Below are 18,676 nucleotides of genomic sequence, written 5' to 3'. Positions count from 1 at the left end.
CTCACACACACACACACACACACACTACAAATCCAGACTACTAATTCCAGAATATAGACTACCTAAAATGGTGCCTGGAGGGCACTGGTGTTTACCAACATATTATCAACATATGTTTTTAATAATAATAACTCTATAAATGAGTTCCAAATGACACTTCCAGATAGAAACTTTGTGCCGGCCCAAATCTGCCACGCATGGTATGTGTCACGAATGGGACGGGACAACGGAGTTGGAGATCCACGTGCAGGCTTTATTAATAAGAGCGTAGACAGGCAGTTGGTCAAACACCAGCAAACGGTAACAAGAAGGCAAGGAAAGAGAGTAATCCAAACACATGTGATGGTCAAGGCAGGCAGCAAACAATCATCAAACAAAGAAACAGTCCAGGGTCAAAAACACAGGCAAGGCACGGAACAAGGAGACAAGGTCAAAAACAAGGCTAAACAATACTCAGCAATGAGTGTGTGCAGCTTATAAAGGGTCACTGATGGGAAACAGGTGTGAGTGCATGATTGGTTCCTAGGTGGGAACTTCAGCCACAGCCTTTAGATGAAATCAACTGAAGATAAAAGAAGACATTAAATCTCTCCAGATCTCAGCAGAGGAGGATTCAACAACTCCACAAACAGCATTACAGCTTCACATATTACTAACCAGACTGACTTTATTTCTGTCATTCATGAATTAACAGAAGTTTAATTCTCATGTTCCATTTGAAGTCACCATAAGAGAAATTTTATAACTTTACGAATCATTTGTTTTAAATCAGTCGGAGCGCGTATCAAATTGCCAAAGTCACGTGATTTCAGTAAATGAGGATTCTTTATGTCATGAGTGTTTCAATGGTTCACCATTGGGGGGTGTGACTGGCAGTTTGATACATGCTCCAAACCACTGATTTGAAACAAAAGATTCGTAAAGCTTCTTGAAATGGTTTTTTGAAATCGCCCATCACTAGATATTGTTGAATAAAGTTGTTATTTTGTTTTGTTTGGTGCACAAAAAGTATTTTTGTTGCTTCATAACATTAAGGTTGAAATGCTGTAGTCACATGAACTGTTTTAAATAAGCCTTTAGTACATTTCTGGGCATTTGAAATTCAATTCACATTTATTTGTATAGCGCTTTTGTTGTGATGTTGACAACTTGATGATTAAGAAGTTGTCATCATCTAGTGGTCTAATCTTACAGAGTTTCTGTTGTTTTTGTTTTTTTGATCATGTAGATGTGATGCAGTTAATTTCAAGTTAAAGGGTTATTTCACCCAAAAATGAAAATTCTGTCATTAATTACTCACCCTCATGTTGTTCCACACCCGTAAGTCCTTCGTTCATCTTCGGAACACAAATTAAGCTATTTTTGATAAAATCTGATGGCTGAGAGGCGTCCATTGATAGCAAGTTAATTAACACTTTCAAATGCCCAGGTACTAAAGACATAATCAGTGGTCGGAGCGTATATCGAACTGCTGAAGTCACGTGATTTCAGTAAACGAGGCTTTGTTACATAATAAGTGTTTCAAAACGTTTTGAAATTTCAATGGTTCACGTGACTTTGGCAGTTTGGAACATGATTCGAAACAAAAGATTTGTAAAGTTTCAAAGCTTCATGAAGCAGTGTTTTGAAATTGCCCATCACTATTGGTATTGTTGAATAAAGTTTTTTTTTTTTCTTTTTTTTTCCGATTTTGTTTTTGTTTTTTGGCTCACAAAAAGTATCCTTGTCACTTCATAACATTAAGTTTGAACCACTGTACTCACATTAATTGTTTTATAAATGTCTTCAGTATATTTCTGGGAATTTGAAAGTGTTAATTATCTTGTTGTCAACGGAGACCTCATCGTGCCATCTGATTTTATCAAAAATATCTTAATTTGTGTTCCAAAGATGAACAAAGGTCTTATGGGTGTGGAACAACATGAGGGTTAATAATTAATAACAGATTTTTCATTTTTCGGTGTACTAACCCTTTAATAATAGTCTGTTATTGAATGCATTGTGGCATGAAGGATGTCACCATTGTTGAGATTTATATTTCTATATAAGAGGGCTGGAAATATGCCTGAAGCTTTTTCCTGCACCCCTACTGAAGCTAAGCAGGGTTGAGCCTGGTCTGTACCTGGATGGGAGTTTTTTTGAGAGACTGGGTCGTTGCAGGAAGAAGTGTTAGAGAGACCAGCGGGTCCTAGCGCCCCAGTACAGTCGCTATAAACTGTACTGAATAAAGGGTTAAAATTAGCCCCAGAACTTAAGGGGTGTTATCCTGGGGTAAAAAGAATCCCTACATTACATCACATACCATACAGTTAGTTAGATAGTTTCACACCACAAATGATACAGTACTTTTTTTAGTTCTTACAACTTACATGGAAGCGCTCTATTTTTTTTTCATTACTATTTTTAATGTTTTTGAATGAAGTCTCATATGTATATTTGCCATCGTATTCTGTCCCCCCACCATGAGGTTCCATTATTTATCAATCTGACTCACTCTCCCACTTCCCGATGCCCTTGTGGACAGTGTGCTAACCTCTGGTGCAGTTGCATTCCAAGACTCCTGAGTTTGAATCCAGGATCGTGGATTTTGACAGCTGCATATTTTTTTCATAATAAAAAAGAATCGTTACATTTTTCAAAAAGAATCGCTAGTTTCCTCAAAATGAATCGCTACATTTTTTAAAAAAGATTGGCTACTTTCCCAAAAAGAATTGCTACTTTCCTAAAAAAGAATCGCTACACTTCCAAAAAGAATCGCTACTTTCCTAAAAAAAGAATCGCTACACTTCCAAAAAGAAACGCTACTCCCCCAAAAAGAATCGCTACTCTCCCAAAAAAATACTTAGTTACTGTTGCTTTGTCAGACAAGCCATGGCGCTGTCACACCACACAGAGTGAAAAATACATCGCGGAGCAAAGAGAACACTGACAACACGTCAACAGACAAGATAGAGCAGGTTAAATATATATATTACACACACACACACACACACACACATATATATATATATATATATATATATATATGTGTGTGTGTGTGTATGTGTGTGAGTGTGTGTATATATATATATATATATATATATATATAATGTAAAACCTTAAACTTAAAAAGGTCACACTCACTCTTTAAGATCTTTGTGCTCAGAATATTGCCCATATCCTGAAGGAAATATGGTCATAATTCTGCTTTATACCAGTAATTAATTATACAGAGTAATGGACCTGCTCTGCTCTGGACCCGGCTTGCTTTGCCACTCATAGCCAATTTCCTTAATTAGTCGCCCTCTGATAATGTAAGCACAGTGTGTGAAATATATCTTCAATAAAATTTTGTCTTTTGTGGGGTCTTACTCTACTGAAGGGCGGGAATGTTGTAGACAGTGTGCCGCCATAAGATTTAAGAGCAGGGATTTACTGGGCTTTTCAATCTCAGCTTGTCTGTGCTGTTATAAGGATGACCTTGCTGTTGTGAGTAGACTATAGTGTGACTGTCACTTCCTTTAATGTGGAGCGAGTCCTAACAGATTGAGATTCCTCACAGCAGCTGAGATGTCATGGGGTGGTGAAGAATGGCTTCCTGAGAGCCACGTGTCTCATGTTCACTGAGGAGATACTGACAGCTAAACACTGCACATATAACTTTAGTGGCATCATTTATATATGACTTGATGCCTTCTGTCAACAGGAAGTTGAGTGTTCACCATCCAGTTTAAATATGTTCTCCTTCACGCTCTCATTTCATCCTTATTTAGCAAACAGGGTGCCATAGCAGCATATTCGGGTACCGTGTGCCTTTAATGTGGTTGTGGCACTCTGCCATCTTCCCACTAACATACACTTAACTCCCTCAACATAACTCACTTTTTCATTGATTTCAGTCAGAGGTTGCAATTTGCTAAATCCATGTTGTTTTAAATGTCCCGTTCTTCGTGATCCCATGTTTCAAGTTAGTGTGTAATGTTGTTGTTAGAGTATAAATAAAATCTGTAAAATTTTAAAGCTCAAAGTTCAATGCCAAGCGAGATATTTTATTTAACAAAAGTCGCCTACATCAAACGGCCAGTTTGGACTACATCCCTCTACTTCCTTCTTTAATGACGTCACTAAAACAGTTTTTTGACTAACCTCCGCCCACAGGAATACACAAAAAAAGGGGGCGTGGTCTTGTTGTGCTCCCACGGAGAAGAGCAAGAGTTGCGTTTGTAGAGTGTGTTTGTTGCCATGTCGTCGAAACGCTGTTATTTTCATCCCGCAGTCCAATCACCTTTGTTTGGCCTTCCCAGGGACGCTGTACTTAGAGATCAATGGTTACAATTTATGTTTAACTCGGTTCCCGAAAATTATAATCCACATGTAAAACTATGTGCAGCACATTTTGCTGAGGACAGCTTCCTCAATCTCAATCAGTTTAATGCCGGATTTGCACAAAGATTATTCTTGAAAGATGGAGCAGAAGCTGCTCTCGAATCACAACACAGGAACCGCTGGCACAATCAGAACTCATTACGTATTTCTGAAGGAGGGACTTCATAGAACAAGGAAGTCATCAGCCCGTTTTTATGACAGTGGAAACAGCGGTATACAGATAAGTAAATTATGTGAAAAATACTGTGTTTTTTACATGCGAAACATGAACACATGTTATATTGCACACTATAAACACAATCAAAGCTTCAAAAAATCACGAAAAACTGGACCTTTAAGTGCTTATTTCAATGTCACATGAATACCACAAGTAAGGAATGTTTTAAGATAAAATTATGCCAAGGGTTTGATGTTAAAATCTGTTGGAGAAATGGCACACAGTATGTCGCTCCTGGCTGTTGTGCTGATCAGGACCTGGGTTCTAATCCAGGAGATATCCAAGAGATATCTAGAGTTTTTCATGCCAAGGGCCCCTAAAATATGTGTATCCTCTAGCGAGAGACCCCCTTACTATATATTTTACATCTACAGCTCAACCTTGCAAAGACGGAGCTCCTTGTAATTCCTGCAGACCCGTCAGTTGACCACAATATCACTCTGCAGCTGGCGTCCACAACACTAATGCCAACCAGGACAGCGAGGAACTGGAGGTTGAGTTTGATGACCCATCGAATTTTTCCACCCATATTTCAACAACGGCCTGGTCATGCAGGTTTGCTCTTTACAAAAAGACCCTTCTTATCAGAGAATGCGACACAACTTCTTGTCCAAGCTCTTGTTATCTCAAGACTGGTCTACTGCAATGCTCTACTGGTCTTCCAGCCAGCGCAACTAAGTCCCTGCAGATGATCCAGAATGCATGTCTGGTCTTCAACCAGCGGACACATGTCACACCCCTCCTGGTCTCACTCCACTGGCTCCTAGTTGTGTCCAGAATCAAATTTAAGTCTTTGGTTAATGTTGTACATGCTCCTGTATCTACATCTATGTTGATCCTGGAACAACATTCCATTCACCCAATCAGATTTGAGAGTCAAGTTTATAGTTTATGTCAAGTTTAGGCTTACAACCAGGGTTAGATGCTTCAACATCAAAGTTATTCACCAATCATCTCCTGATTTTAGGGATAAGTTATGGGTAGGGTTTAGTTTAGGGGTAGGGATAGGGTTAGAACTAAATATTTGGAAAGGAATGTTGTTCCAGGATCAACAAACTATGTTGATTCAGGACCATGTCTTGGGGAAAAAATTATACCATGACCCATTGGCTTTCAGAACTACCACTGGAACAGCACCTCCCTATACCTCTATTCTCTTCAGGTTTTAACTCCCCCCTGCTAGCTAAGGTCACTGAATGAGCAATGTCTTGTTGTTCCTTCACAACGAGGCAAATATTCACTCTCCAAAACTTTCACCCTCTCTGTTCCTCTCTAGTGGAATGAGCTGTGAATCCACCTGAAACGCTGCAGCCATCACATCTTTCAAGAAGCAGCTGAAGACACACTTCTTTCACAAGCACTTAACCACCCAACACCCTTAAACCAATGCACTTACACACACACACACACACACACAAACACACTTTGGGTTTTCATGATTTATGGAGGCATTCCATAGACATAATCATTTATATAATTTAAAGGATTAGTCCACTTTTAAATACACTTTTCCTGATAAATTTACTCACCCCATGTCATCCAAGATATTCATGTCTTTCTTTCGTCAGTCGAAAAGAAATTAAGGTTTTTGAGGAAAACATTCCAGGATTTTTCTCCTTACAGTGGATTTCAATGGCTACCAACAGGTTGAAGGTCAAAATTACAGTTTCAGTGCAGCTTCAATGGCTTTAAACTATACCAGACGAGGAATAAGGGTCTTATCTAGCGAATCGATCGGTCATTTTCGAAAAAAATACAACCGTTTATGCTTTATGAACAAAATATCACCTTGAACGTACTTTCCGCTTCCGCATTCTTCATAACACTTATGCTGAATGTCCTAAGCCTTCCCTATTCAAGTTACGGAAAAAAACGAAACTGGCGCCGCGTTCGTTCCGTAAGTAGAATAGGGAAGGCGTAGAACATTCAGCGTAAGCTTTATGAAGAATGTGGAAGCGGAAAGTACGTTCAATGCGATATTTTGTTTATAAAGCATAAACGGTTGTATTTTTTTCGAAAATGACCGATCGATTCGCTAGATAAGACCCTTATTACTCATCTGGTATCGTTTAAAGCCCTTGAAGCTGCACTGAAACTGTAATTTTGACCTTCAATCTGTTGGTAGCCATTGAAATCCACTGTAAGGAGAAAAATCCTGGAATGTTTTCCTCAAAAACCTTCATTTCTTTTCGACTGACGAAAGAAAGACATGAACATCTTGGATGACATGGGGGTGAGTAAATTTATCAGGAAAAGTGTATTTAAAAGTGGACTAATCCTTTAAGCTGTTTTCTTTATGGGGACCAAAAAAATTTCTAAATGCCATTTTATAATGTAGGGAACCTCACACATGCACAAAATTCTTCTCAACTTTTCTTCTCTGTTCTAGCTTGCTTACTAATCTAGTTTTTAAATATACCTGGCATTATATATATTGCGAATATTGTTGGCTCCTTGAGGAACAGCTTTGTTCCTCTCTTGTAGATTGCTTTGGATAGCATCTGCTAATGCATACATGTAAATATTTTCATGAATAAAAACCCACTTGTGGTAAAAGAAAAGTGTGATATTATAAAAGCTTTTTAAATTGAGATTGTCACTAATTATTAAAATATTATTTGAAAAATATAGACTTTGTATTAATTTGACAGTGTATATTTTTATATCCATTTTTAGAGCGTTTGATGTATAAACCTGAAGTGTAACATTTTCAATTCAGATTTATTCCTAAAGCAATTTTCACTGTAAATATTGTTTCAATACTGTGTTAAATAGCATTAAAATGCTCTAAAACACTTTCCTCCGGTTTCACAGACAAGGTTTAAGCTAGTCCCAGACTAAAATGCATGTTTAAGCTGTTTTGACTGAAAGTAACTTGCACTGAGATATCTTAAAAAAATGTCAGAGCCGTTGTTTTGTCTCAAGATGCACACCAGTAATGTTTTTTACAAGGGTATGTTTATAAAAGCTACTTAAATACCTTGATTGAAATAAAGCCAAATCCTGGCTTAGCCTAAACCCTGTCTATGAAACCGGGCCTTTATATAACATCTTTTCTTTTTCTTTTCCTCAAATTTTCTGCTGACATCATAGTACCCTTTTGCAGCTGCTCGGTTGTTTAAACCCATGAAAGGAGAGTAGGCCTACTTTTTTTTCTGTCAAACCACCATTAGTAAAGGTCAGTTTTGATCACTGTGATTATTTTTCTCTAGATTTAACCACAGTCCTGAAGTCCAAAGTGAGGTGAGCGCTTGTGAAAGTTCCTTTTGTGAAGAAATAGCTTTATTCTAAAAGAAAAATGGGGAAAACAGTACTTTTAAGTATCAATTGTGCAATTGTGCTTTTCTCCATTGTGAAATGCATTCTCTTTAAATTGTTGCTATAGTGTGAAGGAAATCAGACTCTTCCGCTGGCATTTTCCTCTAATCCATTCCATTTAAATCACAGCATCTGCTTTTGTCATTTGGTACATTTACCCTAAGTGGATCTGCAAATTTAAACACGGTCATATTTCTTTTTTCATTCAAGTTTTTACATTCTATGCTCCTCAGGCAGGGGCTGCACATAAACTTTGAATAATGATTAGCTCACACCTGTTTGTCTTTTGACAATAATCACTTGTACTTCCACAAACTTTCTAAAGGTCAAGCACAATGACCTTTGAAAAACAAATGAAAATAGCAATGCAATTTATTTTTATTTTTTGTGTAAGTTGTAGTAGTTTGTGTGTAATGGTTGGTTTTTACCTCCTAGAACTCCTAGAGGGGAATCTTATTTTTAGAAACTGACAAGTGGTGGGCTTTAAGATTCCAAAATGTGTCTGATGTGGGAGGTGGGCTGACCGTGTGCTCGGGTTACAATATAGTGTATGTAACTCAATACTGATCCATGTGCAATTGAGATTTTGGACGCCATCAGCTGCATGGAACATATTCTTCCCTCTTAGCTATGCTCAGCAGGACAACAACACGGTGTTTGAGAATTATAGAGGTGCATTTTGCTGTTATTTATATTATAGACACTGATATGCGGCCTGTATTCCTCATTTCAGCAATATTGTGTTGTGTGATGCTGAGTTGTACTGGTGGGGTCAGTGATTACTGGCTATTAGCACCGGCTGCTCTTTTGTCCACCCACATGCCAGATCTAAGCCATATCTCAGTGTCCAGCCATCAGTAGGCCTACACACACAAACACAAAGACCTTTCCATGTGGGCACAAACACATTTGATGCATTAATTCACTCAGACAGAATGAATAACACCCACACACAAACACACCCACATCTATGTCCACCCATGTCTTTCAGGAGCCAACAAATGAACGGCTCACTCCCCGAGGGACACTCAAAGCACTGCAGTAAAATTCAAACCCTCTAGTGACACATCATTCAAACTCCCACTGAGAGGGATGGTGGTTCACACTATTGTTTAATGGGCAGGTTTGATTAAAAAAAATCGAGTGAGAGATAATGTACAGGTAAGTTCATAGATGTCTACCTGTACAGGACAGGATTAGAGTGAACTATTTAAATAATTTGATGTATCTGAAGCATTGTAATAGCTACAAGGTTGTAGACATCAACTAACATATTGTAGCATGCACATTCAGTCACCACAGTATATTACATAGTACACATCTATTGTTTTCTGGTCTTCATTTCAATTGCTCAAGCTTAATAATAATAGTAATAAATATAGCTGCAATCAGCAATTACAGGGTCAGGCCAAATAAGGGAAGAAAAGGAAATATTTGTGGACATCTGTGATCATGAGTTTAGGATGAAGCTTAAAATTACATCAGTTAAATCACTTTTAACATAATAACATGGTTTATAACTTCTGAGCAGTAGGTGGCGCTATGACGAAACTCTGCATGCACCCTCAAGTCATGCCTGTGATGACATGTACCAAGTTTCGTGTCAATACACAAAACTTTTGCAAAGATACAGCCGCATATCCAATTTGGGTGTGCTCGCTGTCAAATTTGTTGACGCAGTATAAAACAACGGTTGGGTCTATCAAAAATCTTTTAAAATGTTTTTGTCATGAGTGTCTGTAGATGCTACATACCAAATTTTGTACAAATCTGACAAATTTTGTAGCAGGAGTTCAAAAAAGTAGGTTTTGAATAAAATTCAATATGGCGGACAGTAAATATGGCAAATTTGGTATCATAGGACTGGGCATACGCCAACAAATCTAATGATGTAAGTTAAATGACAATGGCCCGGTTTCACAGACAGGGCTTAGACTAAGCCAGAATTAGGCCTTAGTTCAATTAAGACATTTAAGTAGCTTTTATAAATGTACCCTAAAAAGAAACATACTGGTGTGCATCTTGAGACAAAACAATAGCACTGACATATTTTAAGATATGTCAGTGCAAGTTGTTTTCAGTTAAAACAGCTCAAACACGCATTTTAGTCTGAGACTAGCTTAAGCCTTGTCTGTGAAACCAGGGGAATATATGTTGAATTTTTCATGTTATAAGCATTTTCATAAATTTCATTATATCTCTTGACCACGGGGCTTGACCCCTAATAATAATAATATAAACTATCAGTTGATGTTGCCAAATAGCTACAGAAATCAGTACAACCTCCTAATCATTTTATTTGGAAGATAATTAAATCATATATTATGTTAATTATGTTACAAAAATGTATACAAATTAGGTTGTGATTGTTGTTTTATGCTTCAGAGTACACTAATTGCATAATAAAGACATAGTCATTTTTCTTCCTTCATGCTTGTTCAGTTAAGAGATCAGTCAGATATTGTCATTACTGTAAGATATCTTCAGAGACCATGAGTCTTTAAGCATTTGATGTCTATAAGATTGAAATGATTGATTTTTGCTCTTATTTGGCAAACCGTTTAAGTTTGAAATATACATTTTATTTACATGTCCCTTTTAATTTACTTCTGCATTGTTTTATTTTTAATGTTCTTCAGTAAATAAATTTGTATTTACCCTTAGTAACTAATCATTTATTTTATTCTTTTCTGAACAGAGTTGGAGCGTATGGAGCGTATAGATAGATAGATAGATAGATAGATAGATAGATAGATAGATAGATAGATAGATAGATAGATAGATAGATAGATAGATAGATAGATAGATTACACTACACTGATTGAGCTTAGCCTGTTTTCAGGCTGTAATCACAGCGAACTGTTCATATTGATCGACTTGTTCTTGCGTTTGTGGGCAGGTTGGCCTTTTTCACCAAGTAACGGGATGTATGTGTAACTCTGTGACGCGCTCACAGCCGCACTGTCCCACACCGAGCTGTTGCCAGCCGAAGCCATTTTTCCAGCCTCCTGACACTCCTGCGCTTCCTCCTTCGCGCGTAACGCCATGAGTTCGATCTCATGCTTGGCAGCTGTTTCAAGTACACGCTGCTTACTGTAAACAATGACAAAGTTGTTAATAATCGGGTGGATTGGCAACGCGATAGCTATTACGCCACACAGAAAACTGACAGCAGCGTTACACCTGCCCAGCGTGGTTTTAGGGTAGATGTCTCCATACCCCACAGTAGTCATTGTAATGATGGCCCACCAAAAGGACTGTGGGATGCTGGTGAACATGGTATCCGGGTGGCTCTGCTCCATTGTGTATCCCAGCGCCGAGAACAGGAAAATCCCCACGCTCATGTACATGAGCAGCAGACCCAGCTCTTTCAAGCTGCTTTTGAGCGCGAAAGTGAGAGTTTGCAGACCTGATGAATGGCGCGCAAGTTTGAAGATGCGCGCAATGCGCATGATGCGTAATGCCTGCACTGCCTGCTGGACGTTGGCGAGCTCCATCATAGCAGTGCCCAAATGCGTAAGAATCAACACTACGTAAAACGGCATGATAGCTAGAAAGTCTATTAAATTCATGAAGGAAAACACAAAGTGCAATTTGTTAGAAGAGGACACGAGGCGCAAAATATATTCCACGGTGAACCAGATGATGCAAGCCGTCTCGATGGACTCAAGGGTCGGATGTTCCACCAGGTTACCCGCGGCATCTTGCACTTGGAGCTCCGGGATGGTACCCACACACATGACCACAGAGGAGAGCAGGATAAACGCGAACGACACAACTGCGATTACGCGCGCGGCTAAAGATGACTCTGGTTTCTCCATGAGTTTCCACAGGAACGCTTGGCACCTCTGGCCTCTAGTCATCGTTGCATCCTCCTCCAGGTCGTCCAGGATGGTCTTGACCTTCTCTGCTATTTCCGCCAGCTCAGTCTCCGTCTCATTTAAATTACTTCTGCAGCATTCATCCAGATACTCCGTGTCGATCCCCCAATAGTCCATCTCTCTCATGAAGCACATGGGACAGATTCCTCGCTTCATGTGAATCTCTCCGTAGTAGTACAGCTCTAGGATGCATTTAAAAGCCTCTGGGTCTCTATCGAAATAAAACTCTCGCTTTAATTCGTCGTAGTCATCGCAGAGCGCAGAGAGATCTTCTTGTGTGGAATTCGTGGAGCGGTTCACCAGCTCCGCCAAACGCGTCTCGGGATATCGGTTCAGGACGTCCCCGTAGAGAATGTGCTTGACACCACCAATGTTTACAGCAATCTCCGTCTCCTCGCTCACCTCTGAGCCGTTACAGTCCGCGTAACGAGTCCTCGAGAACTCCCACATGACACCTGTTACAATCCAGAGATTTAAACAAAAACAAAAGAGAACCAATTTTAATGTAGAGAACCATATAGTTTATAATAAGTAACATGTCTGTTGTAGCTAGTACATATTCTTGGAGAGAGCGGGGCCAGAGACTTTTTTTAGGCTGTGTTAATTTGTAAAAATCAGTTTTCACCGTTGTGACCCTTTTGTGACATTCGCCATTATAATTTATTGGACAAAACAAAAAGGAAACGTAAAGATCAAATCATTGTGTGGGCAAAAATTATATTGTAAATCATATGTTGTATAAATTTATAACATTTGACAACTTGCTCCGATCTGACAGGTATGGAAAACTGGTATGTGCTACTTTTTCCTTGAAAGAAGTTGCTTTCACATAAAAATATACCTTGATTATCATGTCAAAAATACAATATTAGCATTTTAAATTAATTCGCAAAATTTGTTCTAATTTAAAATGTATTTTTAGCACAAACATACAATCCTCTGCTACAATGTAAAAAAGAGAATTGTTGGTTTAACTTGAAAAAGTAAGTTAAAATTTTGAGTTTACTGAAATTAAAAATTTGAGTTAATACAACGAAGGCATTTGATTTAATCAACAGAAACTCGAAATATTATGTTATCTGAACTACATTTTTATATAAGTCGATTTAACAAGAAAAAATGTAATAACAAATCATGAATATATATATATATATATATATATATATATATATATATATATATATATATATATATATATTTTACAATGTAGGGTTTTTTACTCAAACCCTTCTAGTGACAACTTCCACATGTCTCAACTAAATTTGCACACATTAAGATGAAATAGGTTTTTATTTAAACGTTGCAAAATGAATGTTTTATATAAGGATTCAATACATTATTTAAATATATTTAAAGCATCAGCCTATAATTTAAATAGTGTTCTTCGCATTAATAAAATCTAGCGCTCCCCATTATGAATAATGTTCTAACTTAAAGAGTCGGTTGTTATAAAACTTACTTATATTTGGACCAAAACCAGTGAAGAAAGTCTCAAAAAGCTTCGGACTTCAGCTGCATGATGTCCGTGTGGAGAGCTGAATAAATCCGAAAGAGCGCAACATGAGTTAAAGACTGGTGAGAGGAGCAATACTAAGGTGTGTTGAGTGTGAGTGTGTAGAGAGATGGAGAAGGCGTGATGGGAGGGGTGGAGAGAGTCATAATTTATGTTTTCGGATTGAATGACCTAGAACAGCTTGCAACTCATGCAGTAATAAAACATATGCACTCTTATAGTGGTTATAATTGATAGCCTACATTTTAAAATACTACATCTTTGACTTCTAATGGTATTTCAACTTTGTTCAACTTTTTGCACTTATACAACTCTTCTATAGTATTTTAATTTGAGAGAAATGTTTACAATGTTAATTCGACAATAAGTAATATTTTCTTGGCTTTCTCCACTTAATACAAATAAGTGCACACTAGAAAACAGTAATTTCTGCTTGCCCTTTGTGTCAACAGTATGTATGCACAATTCGCCTCGATCTTATGTTAAAATATCTCCCTCTAGTTTTGAAAAGTGGACACTGCAAGCCAGTAAGTTGTGCAACGTGATAAAATTGGGAAAAGATTTCCTTTGCAGTCCATATATATGCTGCTAACATGTTTATCAGTTCATTTTAATACAAATATTTTCTTACTCTTTGAATTGTTAAAAATGTTTTATTTCATCCCAATGACTTCCACATAAAATTTCAACTGCAGTGTTGGGAATTTATAATTTCAGTATGGATTACAAATTAGATAGGCCTAAGTTTTAAGGTATTAAAGTATTTCTTCGGCTGCAGAAAAAGATGCACCTGTTGCCAAAGTGGTTTCAAACAAAAGATGGATTACTTCATAGCCACTAGATAGATAGATAGATATCACAGTAAACTGTTTATATTGATAGGTTTTATTTCCTACGTTTATTTTGAAGTTGATAAAGAATCACTCTCTATTTGTTCTTGCACTTTAAGACTGTAACAAGTAACGCGGTATGTTACTTCGTTACGCGGTCACACCAGCACTATCCCACACCGAATGGTTGCTAACCGAAGCCGCTGATGGCATTTTTCCAGCCTCCTGACACTCCTGCGCTTCATCCTCCGCGTGTAACGCCATGAGTTCGATCTCATGCTTAACAGTGATTTCAAGCTCATACTGCTTATTGTAAATAGTGACGAAGTTGTTAATGATCAGGTTAAGTGGCAAAGTAATAGCTAAGATACCGCACATAAAACTGACAGCGGCGTTACACTTGCCTAGCGTGGTCTGAGGGTAAATGTCTCCATAACCCACTGTGGACATAGAACTGATGGCCCACCAGAAGGACAGTGGGATGCTGGTGAACAAGGTTTCCGGTTGGCTCTGCTCTGTTGTGTATCCCAGCGCCGAGAACAAGAAAATCCCCACGCTTATATACAAGAATATCAGACCCAGCTCTTTCAGGCTGAATTTAAGCGCTAATGCGAGAGTTTGCAGACCTGATGAATGGCGCGCGAGTTTGAAGACGCGCGCAAGACGCATGATGCGCAGCGAAATTCGCATGACTCGCAACGACTGCACTGCCTGCTGGACGCTGCCCAGCCCCATCATGGCAGTACCCAGAAGCAACACTATGTAAAAAGGCATGATGGTTAAAAAGTCTATTATATTCAAGAAGGAAATCAGAAAGCGCAATTTGTTCGAAGAGCAAAAGAAGCGCAAAATATATTTCACGGTGAACCAGATGATGCAAGTCGTCTCGATGCAATCAATGATCGGGTTTTCTACCAGGTTACCCACGGCATCTTGCACTTGGAGCTCCGGGATGGTGCTCACACACATGATCACAGAGGAGAGCAGGATGAACGCGATAGACACAACTGAGAATACGCGCGCGGCCATGAGTTTCCGCAGGAACGCTTGGCACCTCTGGAGTCTAGTCACCGTCACGTCCTCCTTCAGGGCGTCCAGGATGCCCTTGGCCCTTTCAACTATTTTCGCCAGCTCGGTTTCCATATCATTCAAATTGCTTTTACACCCTTCATTGAGATGTTCCTTGTCGATCCCCCAATAGTCCATCTCTCTCTTGAAGCGAATGGGACAGATTCCTCGCTTCATGTGAATCTCTCCGTAGTAGTACAGCTCTAGGATGCATTTAAAAGCCTCTGGATCTCTATCGAAATAAAACTCTCGCTTTAATTCGTCGTAGTCATCGCAGAGCGCAGAGAGATCTTCTTGTGCGGAATTCGTGGAGCGGTTCACCAGCTCCGCCAAACGTGTCTCGGGATATCGATTCAGGACGTCCCCGTAGAGAATGTGCTTGACACCACCGATGTTTAGAGCAATCTCCGTCTCCTCGCTCGCCTCTGAGCCGTTAGAGTCCGTGTAACGAGTCCTTGGGAACTTCCACATGTCAACTGATAATGCAGAGTTAAAACAAAATGACAGAAGTGTAGGTTATGAACAGCAACATGCCAGTTAGTAAAAATTAGTTGTCACAATGTAATTTGCTATTAAATGCTTTTCAGTAAAAATTTAAACCGTTGACCAATTGAATTGATTTTCGTAAGACGAAAATTTCTATTTCAAAATCATGATCTTGCTCAACCTGACATTAATGAACAATACTTTTGTCCTGAAGGCAAACTTTTCCGATAAAATCTTGTTTGATAGTATGCTAGGCTACTGTGGTATTAGCCTACTGCGTGTTTACTTGTTTACACAACAGCCATAGCAAATATAAAATGACATTGGGATTTTAGTTTGGAGGACGGAAAAATGTTAAGGCAAATATAAAGACAGTTTTGATAAAACTTACTATCTGTAAAGTCTTAAAAAGTGTCACAGAACGTGTTTTCTCTGCCAGTCCGCTGCTTTTCAACGGTTCGACAGCGCTAGACCGTTGCGCTCGCACTCGCGTCTTTTGAAGTCCACGTTTTAAAAAACGCGTCCAGACTTTTGATGCATCAGAGAAATAAAAAAACAAAATAAAACAAACATTTGCCAACTTAATTGTTATACCACAAAATATACAATTATTTTAAAAAATCATCTTACTCCACTGTAAAAAAAAAAAAAAAGATTAATCTAAAACAGGTAAATTTATTCTATGACGTGTACACAGACCTATGAATATTTACATATCTGATTGCCCAGAATAAAAGTTAGAAAAAACGCTGTATGCGTGTAATCCAATATTCTGGGTGAATTGGGTCCTGGCTTCTGTCCAAATTCACCCAGAATGTTGGATTACACGCATATACAGCGTTTTTTCTAACTTTTATTCTGAAATATCCCCATCTAGTGTTGAAAAGTGGTAACTGCAGCGAAGTAAATTGTGTCACTTGATAAAATTGCCAAAGTCCCATTACCTTTGTACGGAGCCCCTAAAGGGACCTTTGCAAAAATAAAAATGAAGGAGTTTCGCGTGCTCACGAGATACTTTTGCGTGCGCACGAGATACTTTCGCGTGCTCACGAGATACTTTCGCGTGCGCACGAGATACTTTCGCGTGCTCACGAGATACTTTCGCGTGCGCACGAGATACTTTCGCGTGCTCACGAGATACTTTCGCGTGCGCACGAGATACTTTCGCGTGCTCACGAGATACTTTCGCGTGTGCACGAGAAATGTATTGCGTGCGCACGAGAAACTTATGTCGTGCGCACGCGTTACAATTTCCGGTTTGTGTATACTATAACCTACTTCATTTGTGCGTCACTGCCTATGAAGAATGCCAGAGTATGGATGCACATAAACTAATAAAGATCATGAAAATTAAAGAGAAAATGAGAGTGGATGCACATGAACTAATACAGCTGTATTTGCTCAAAATCTGGCTTTCTTAGACCAGATCGTCTAGGATGAATCCAGCTAATTATTCGTTTTTATTAAACACGTGCCTTCCTTATATCTAAAGTGCTTTATGTCAATGGCTCTGCTCGCAATAAGCGCTGTTAGAATTGAATAGAGAAAATAAGCATGTCTCTGCCACCTGTAAGGATGCGTTGAATCCGACAAAGTGGTTTAATAAAGGGCCGTTTGATCTTGTGAAATATGAAATTTTAGTACGCCTACATTTTACAGTTCCAGTACTTTTACATGGGAAAATATAAATATGGCCTACTGCCCTAACGAAATACAAAGTTTCATCATTTTTACTGTACCAATGTTTTTTCATGAACCATTAAACGTGGCATTATGACAGTGCTCACTGAGCCCATTTCCCAGCGCGATTCTTGGATGCCACAAATGGACATAAGTCCTTGAAAAATGACGCACTTCCCTAACGAAAGCCACATTTTGAGCACTTTTTACTGTATCAGCCTTATTTATTTATTTTTTTAACTTGGCAAAAAGAACAATGCACACAACTATTCATATCCCGGCCGTCACAGAGAATGCTTTAAAGCAGACAGACATAAGACCGTGATATAAACTGCCCTACGAAAGCCACATTTCAGCAAATAGATCGTTATTAATTTATGCACATCCATACTCGCATTTTCTGCATATTTTTGATGGATCTTTAATAATTAACGCGTGTCCATACTATTTTCTTCTTTAATAATGATCTATTTGCTCAAAATTATAAAGAAGAAGATATGCGCATGAATTATTAAAGATCTATTTGCTCAAAATTATGCAGAAAATGCTAGAATGGATATGCATACATTAATAAAAATATATTTGCTCAAAATTGAAAATGCGAGTAGCCTATGAATGAATTAATAATGATCTATTTGCTCAAAATTATGAAGAAAATGCGACTATGGATGTGCATAAATTAATAACGATCTATTTGCTCAAAATTATGCAGAAAATGCGAGTATGGATATGCATAAACTAATAAAGATCTATTTGCTCAAAATTATAAAGAAAATGCGAGTATGAATTAATAACAGCTGTATTAGTTCATGTGCATCCACTCTCATTTTCTCTTTAATTTTCATGATCTTTATTAGTTTATGTGCATCCATACTCTGGCATTCTTCATAGGCAGTGAGGCACAAATGAAGTAGGTTATAGTATACACAAACCGGAAATTGTAACGCGTGCGCACGACATAAGTTTCTCGTGCGCACGCAAAAGTATCTCGTGAGCACGCGAAAGTTTCTCGTGAGCACGCGAAAGTATCTCGTGCGCACGCGAAAGTATCTCGTGCTCACGCTAAAGTATCTCGTGAGCACGCGAAACTCCGTCATTTTTTTATTTTTGCAAAGGTCCCTTTAGGGGCTCCGTACCTTTGCAATCCACGCACTACTTACATGCTTAGCAATTAATGTTTTAAAATTGCAAGGAAAGGCAATTTTATTTATATAGCACATTTCATAAACAGTGGTAATTCAAAGTGATTTACATAAAGAGGAAACAAATACATAATGGAATGCAAAATAAATAAAAATAGCAGTAAAACCAGAGAATA

The 18,676-nt window shown here is 38.4% G+C and overlaps 2 protein-coding genes across 3 annotated transcripts; both read right to left on the bottom strand.

Annotated features, from left to right (window-relative positions):
- Window positions 1-10,179: 10,179 nt before the first annotated feature.
- Window positions 10,180-15,668, bottom strand: LOC125278170 (potassium voltage-gated channel subfamily F member 1-like). 2 transcript variants are annotated; one of them, XM_048207028.1, is made up of 2 exons: window positions 15,640-15,668; window positions 10,180-12,195 (listed from the first exon to the last, which is right to left on the bottom strand). In XM_048207028.1, exons 1-2 carry the CDS (start codon window positions 15,661-15,663, stop codon window positions 10,750-10,752), a joined length of 1,470 nt encoding a protein of 489 aa, XP_048062985.1. In that variant the 5' UTR covers window positions 15,664-15,668; the 3' UTR covers window positions 10,180-10,749. The 2 variants fall into 2 exon arrangements, with proteins under 2 accessions (XP_048062985.1, XP_048062984.1); XM_048207027.1 differs by lacking the exon at window positions 15,640-15,668 and adding an exon at window positions 13,241-13,601 and having other exon boundaries at window positions 10,180-12,236.
- LOC125278171 (potassium voltage-gated channel subfamily F member 1-like) lies at window positions 13,928-15,663 on the bottom strand. The gene has a single exon (XM_048207029.1). It carries the CDS (start codon window positions 15,661-15,663, stop codon window positions 14,275-14,277), a length of 1,389 nt encoding a protein of 462 aa, XP_048062986.1. The 3' UTR covers window positions 13,928-14,274.
- Window positions 15,669-18,676: the final 3,008 nt, after the last annotated feature.

The sequence above is a fragment of the Megalobrama amblycephala genome, linkage group LG11 (assembly GCF_018812025.1).
Source record: "Megalobrama amblycephala isolate DHTTF-2021 linkage group LG11, ASM1881202v1, whole genome shotgun sequence".
Taxonomy (NCBI): domain Eukaryota; kingdom Metazoa; phylum Chordata; class Actinopteri; order Cypriniformes; family Xenocyprididae; genus Megalobrama; species Megalobrama amblycephala.
The sequence above is the reverse complement of the archived record's forward strand: the minus strand, read 5'-3'. Positions and strand labels throughout refer to the sequence as shown.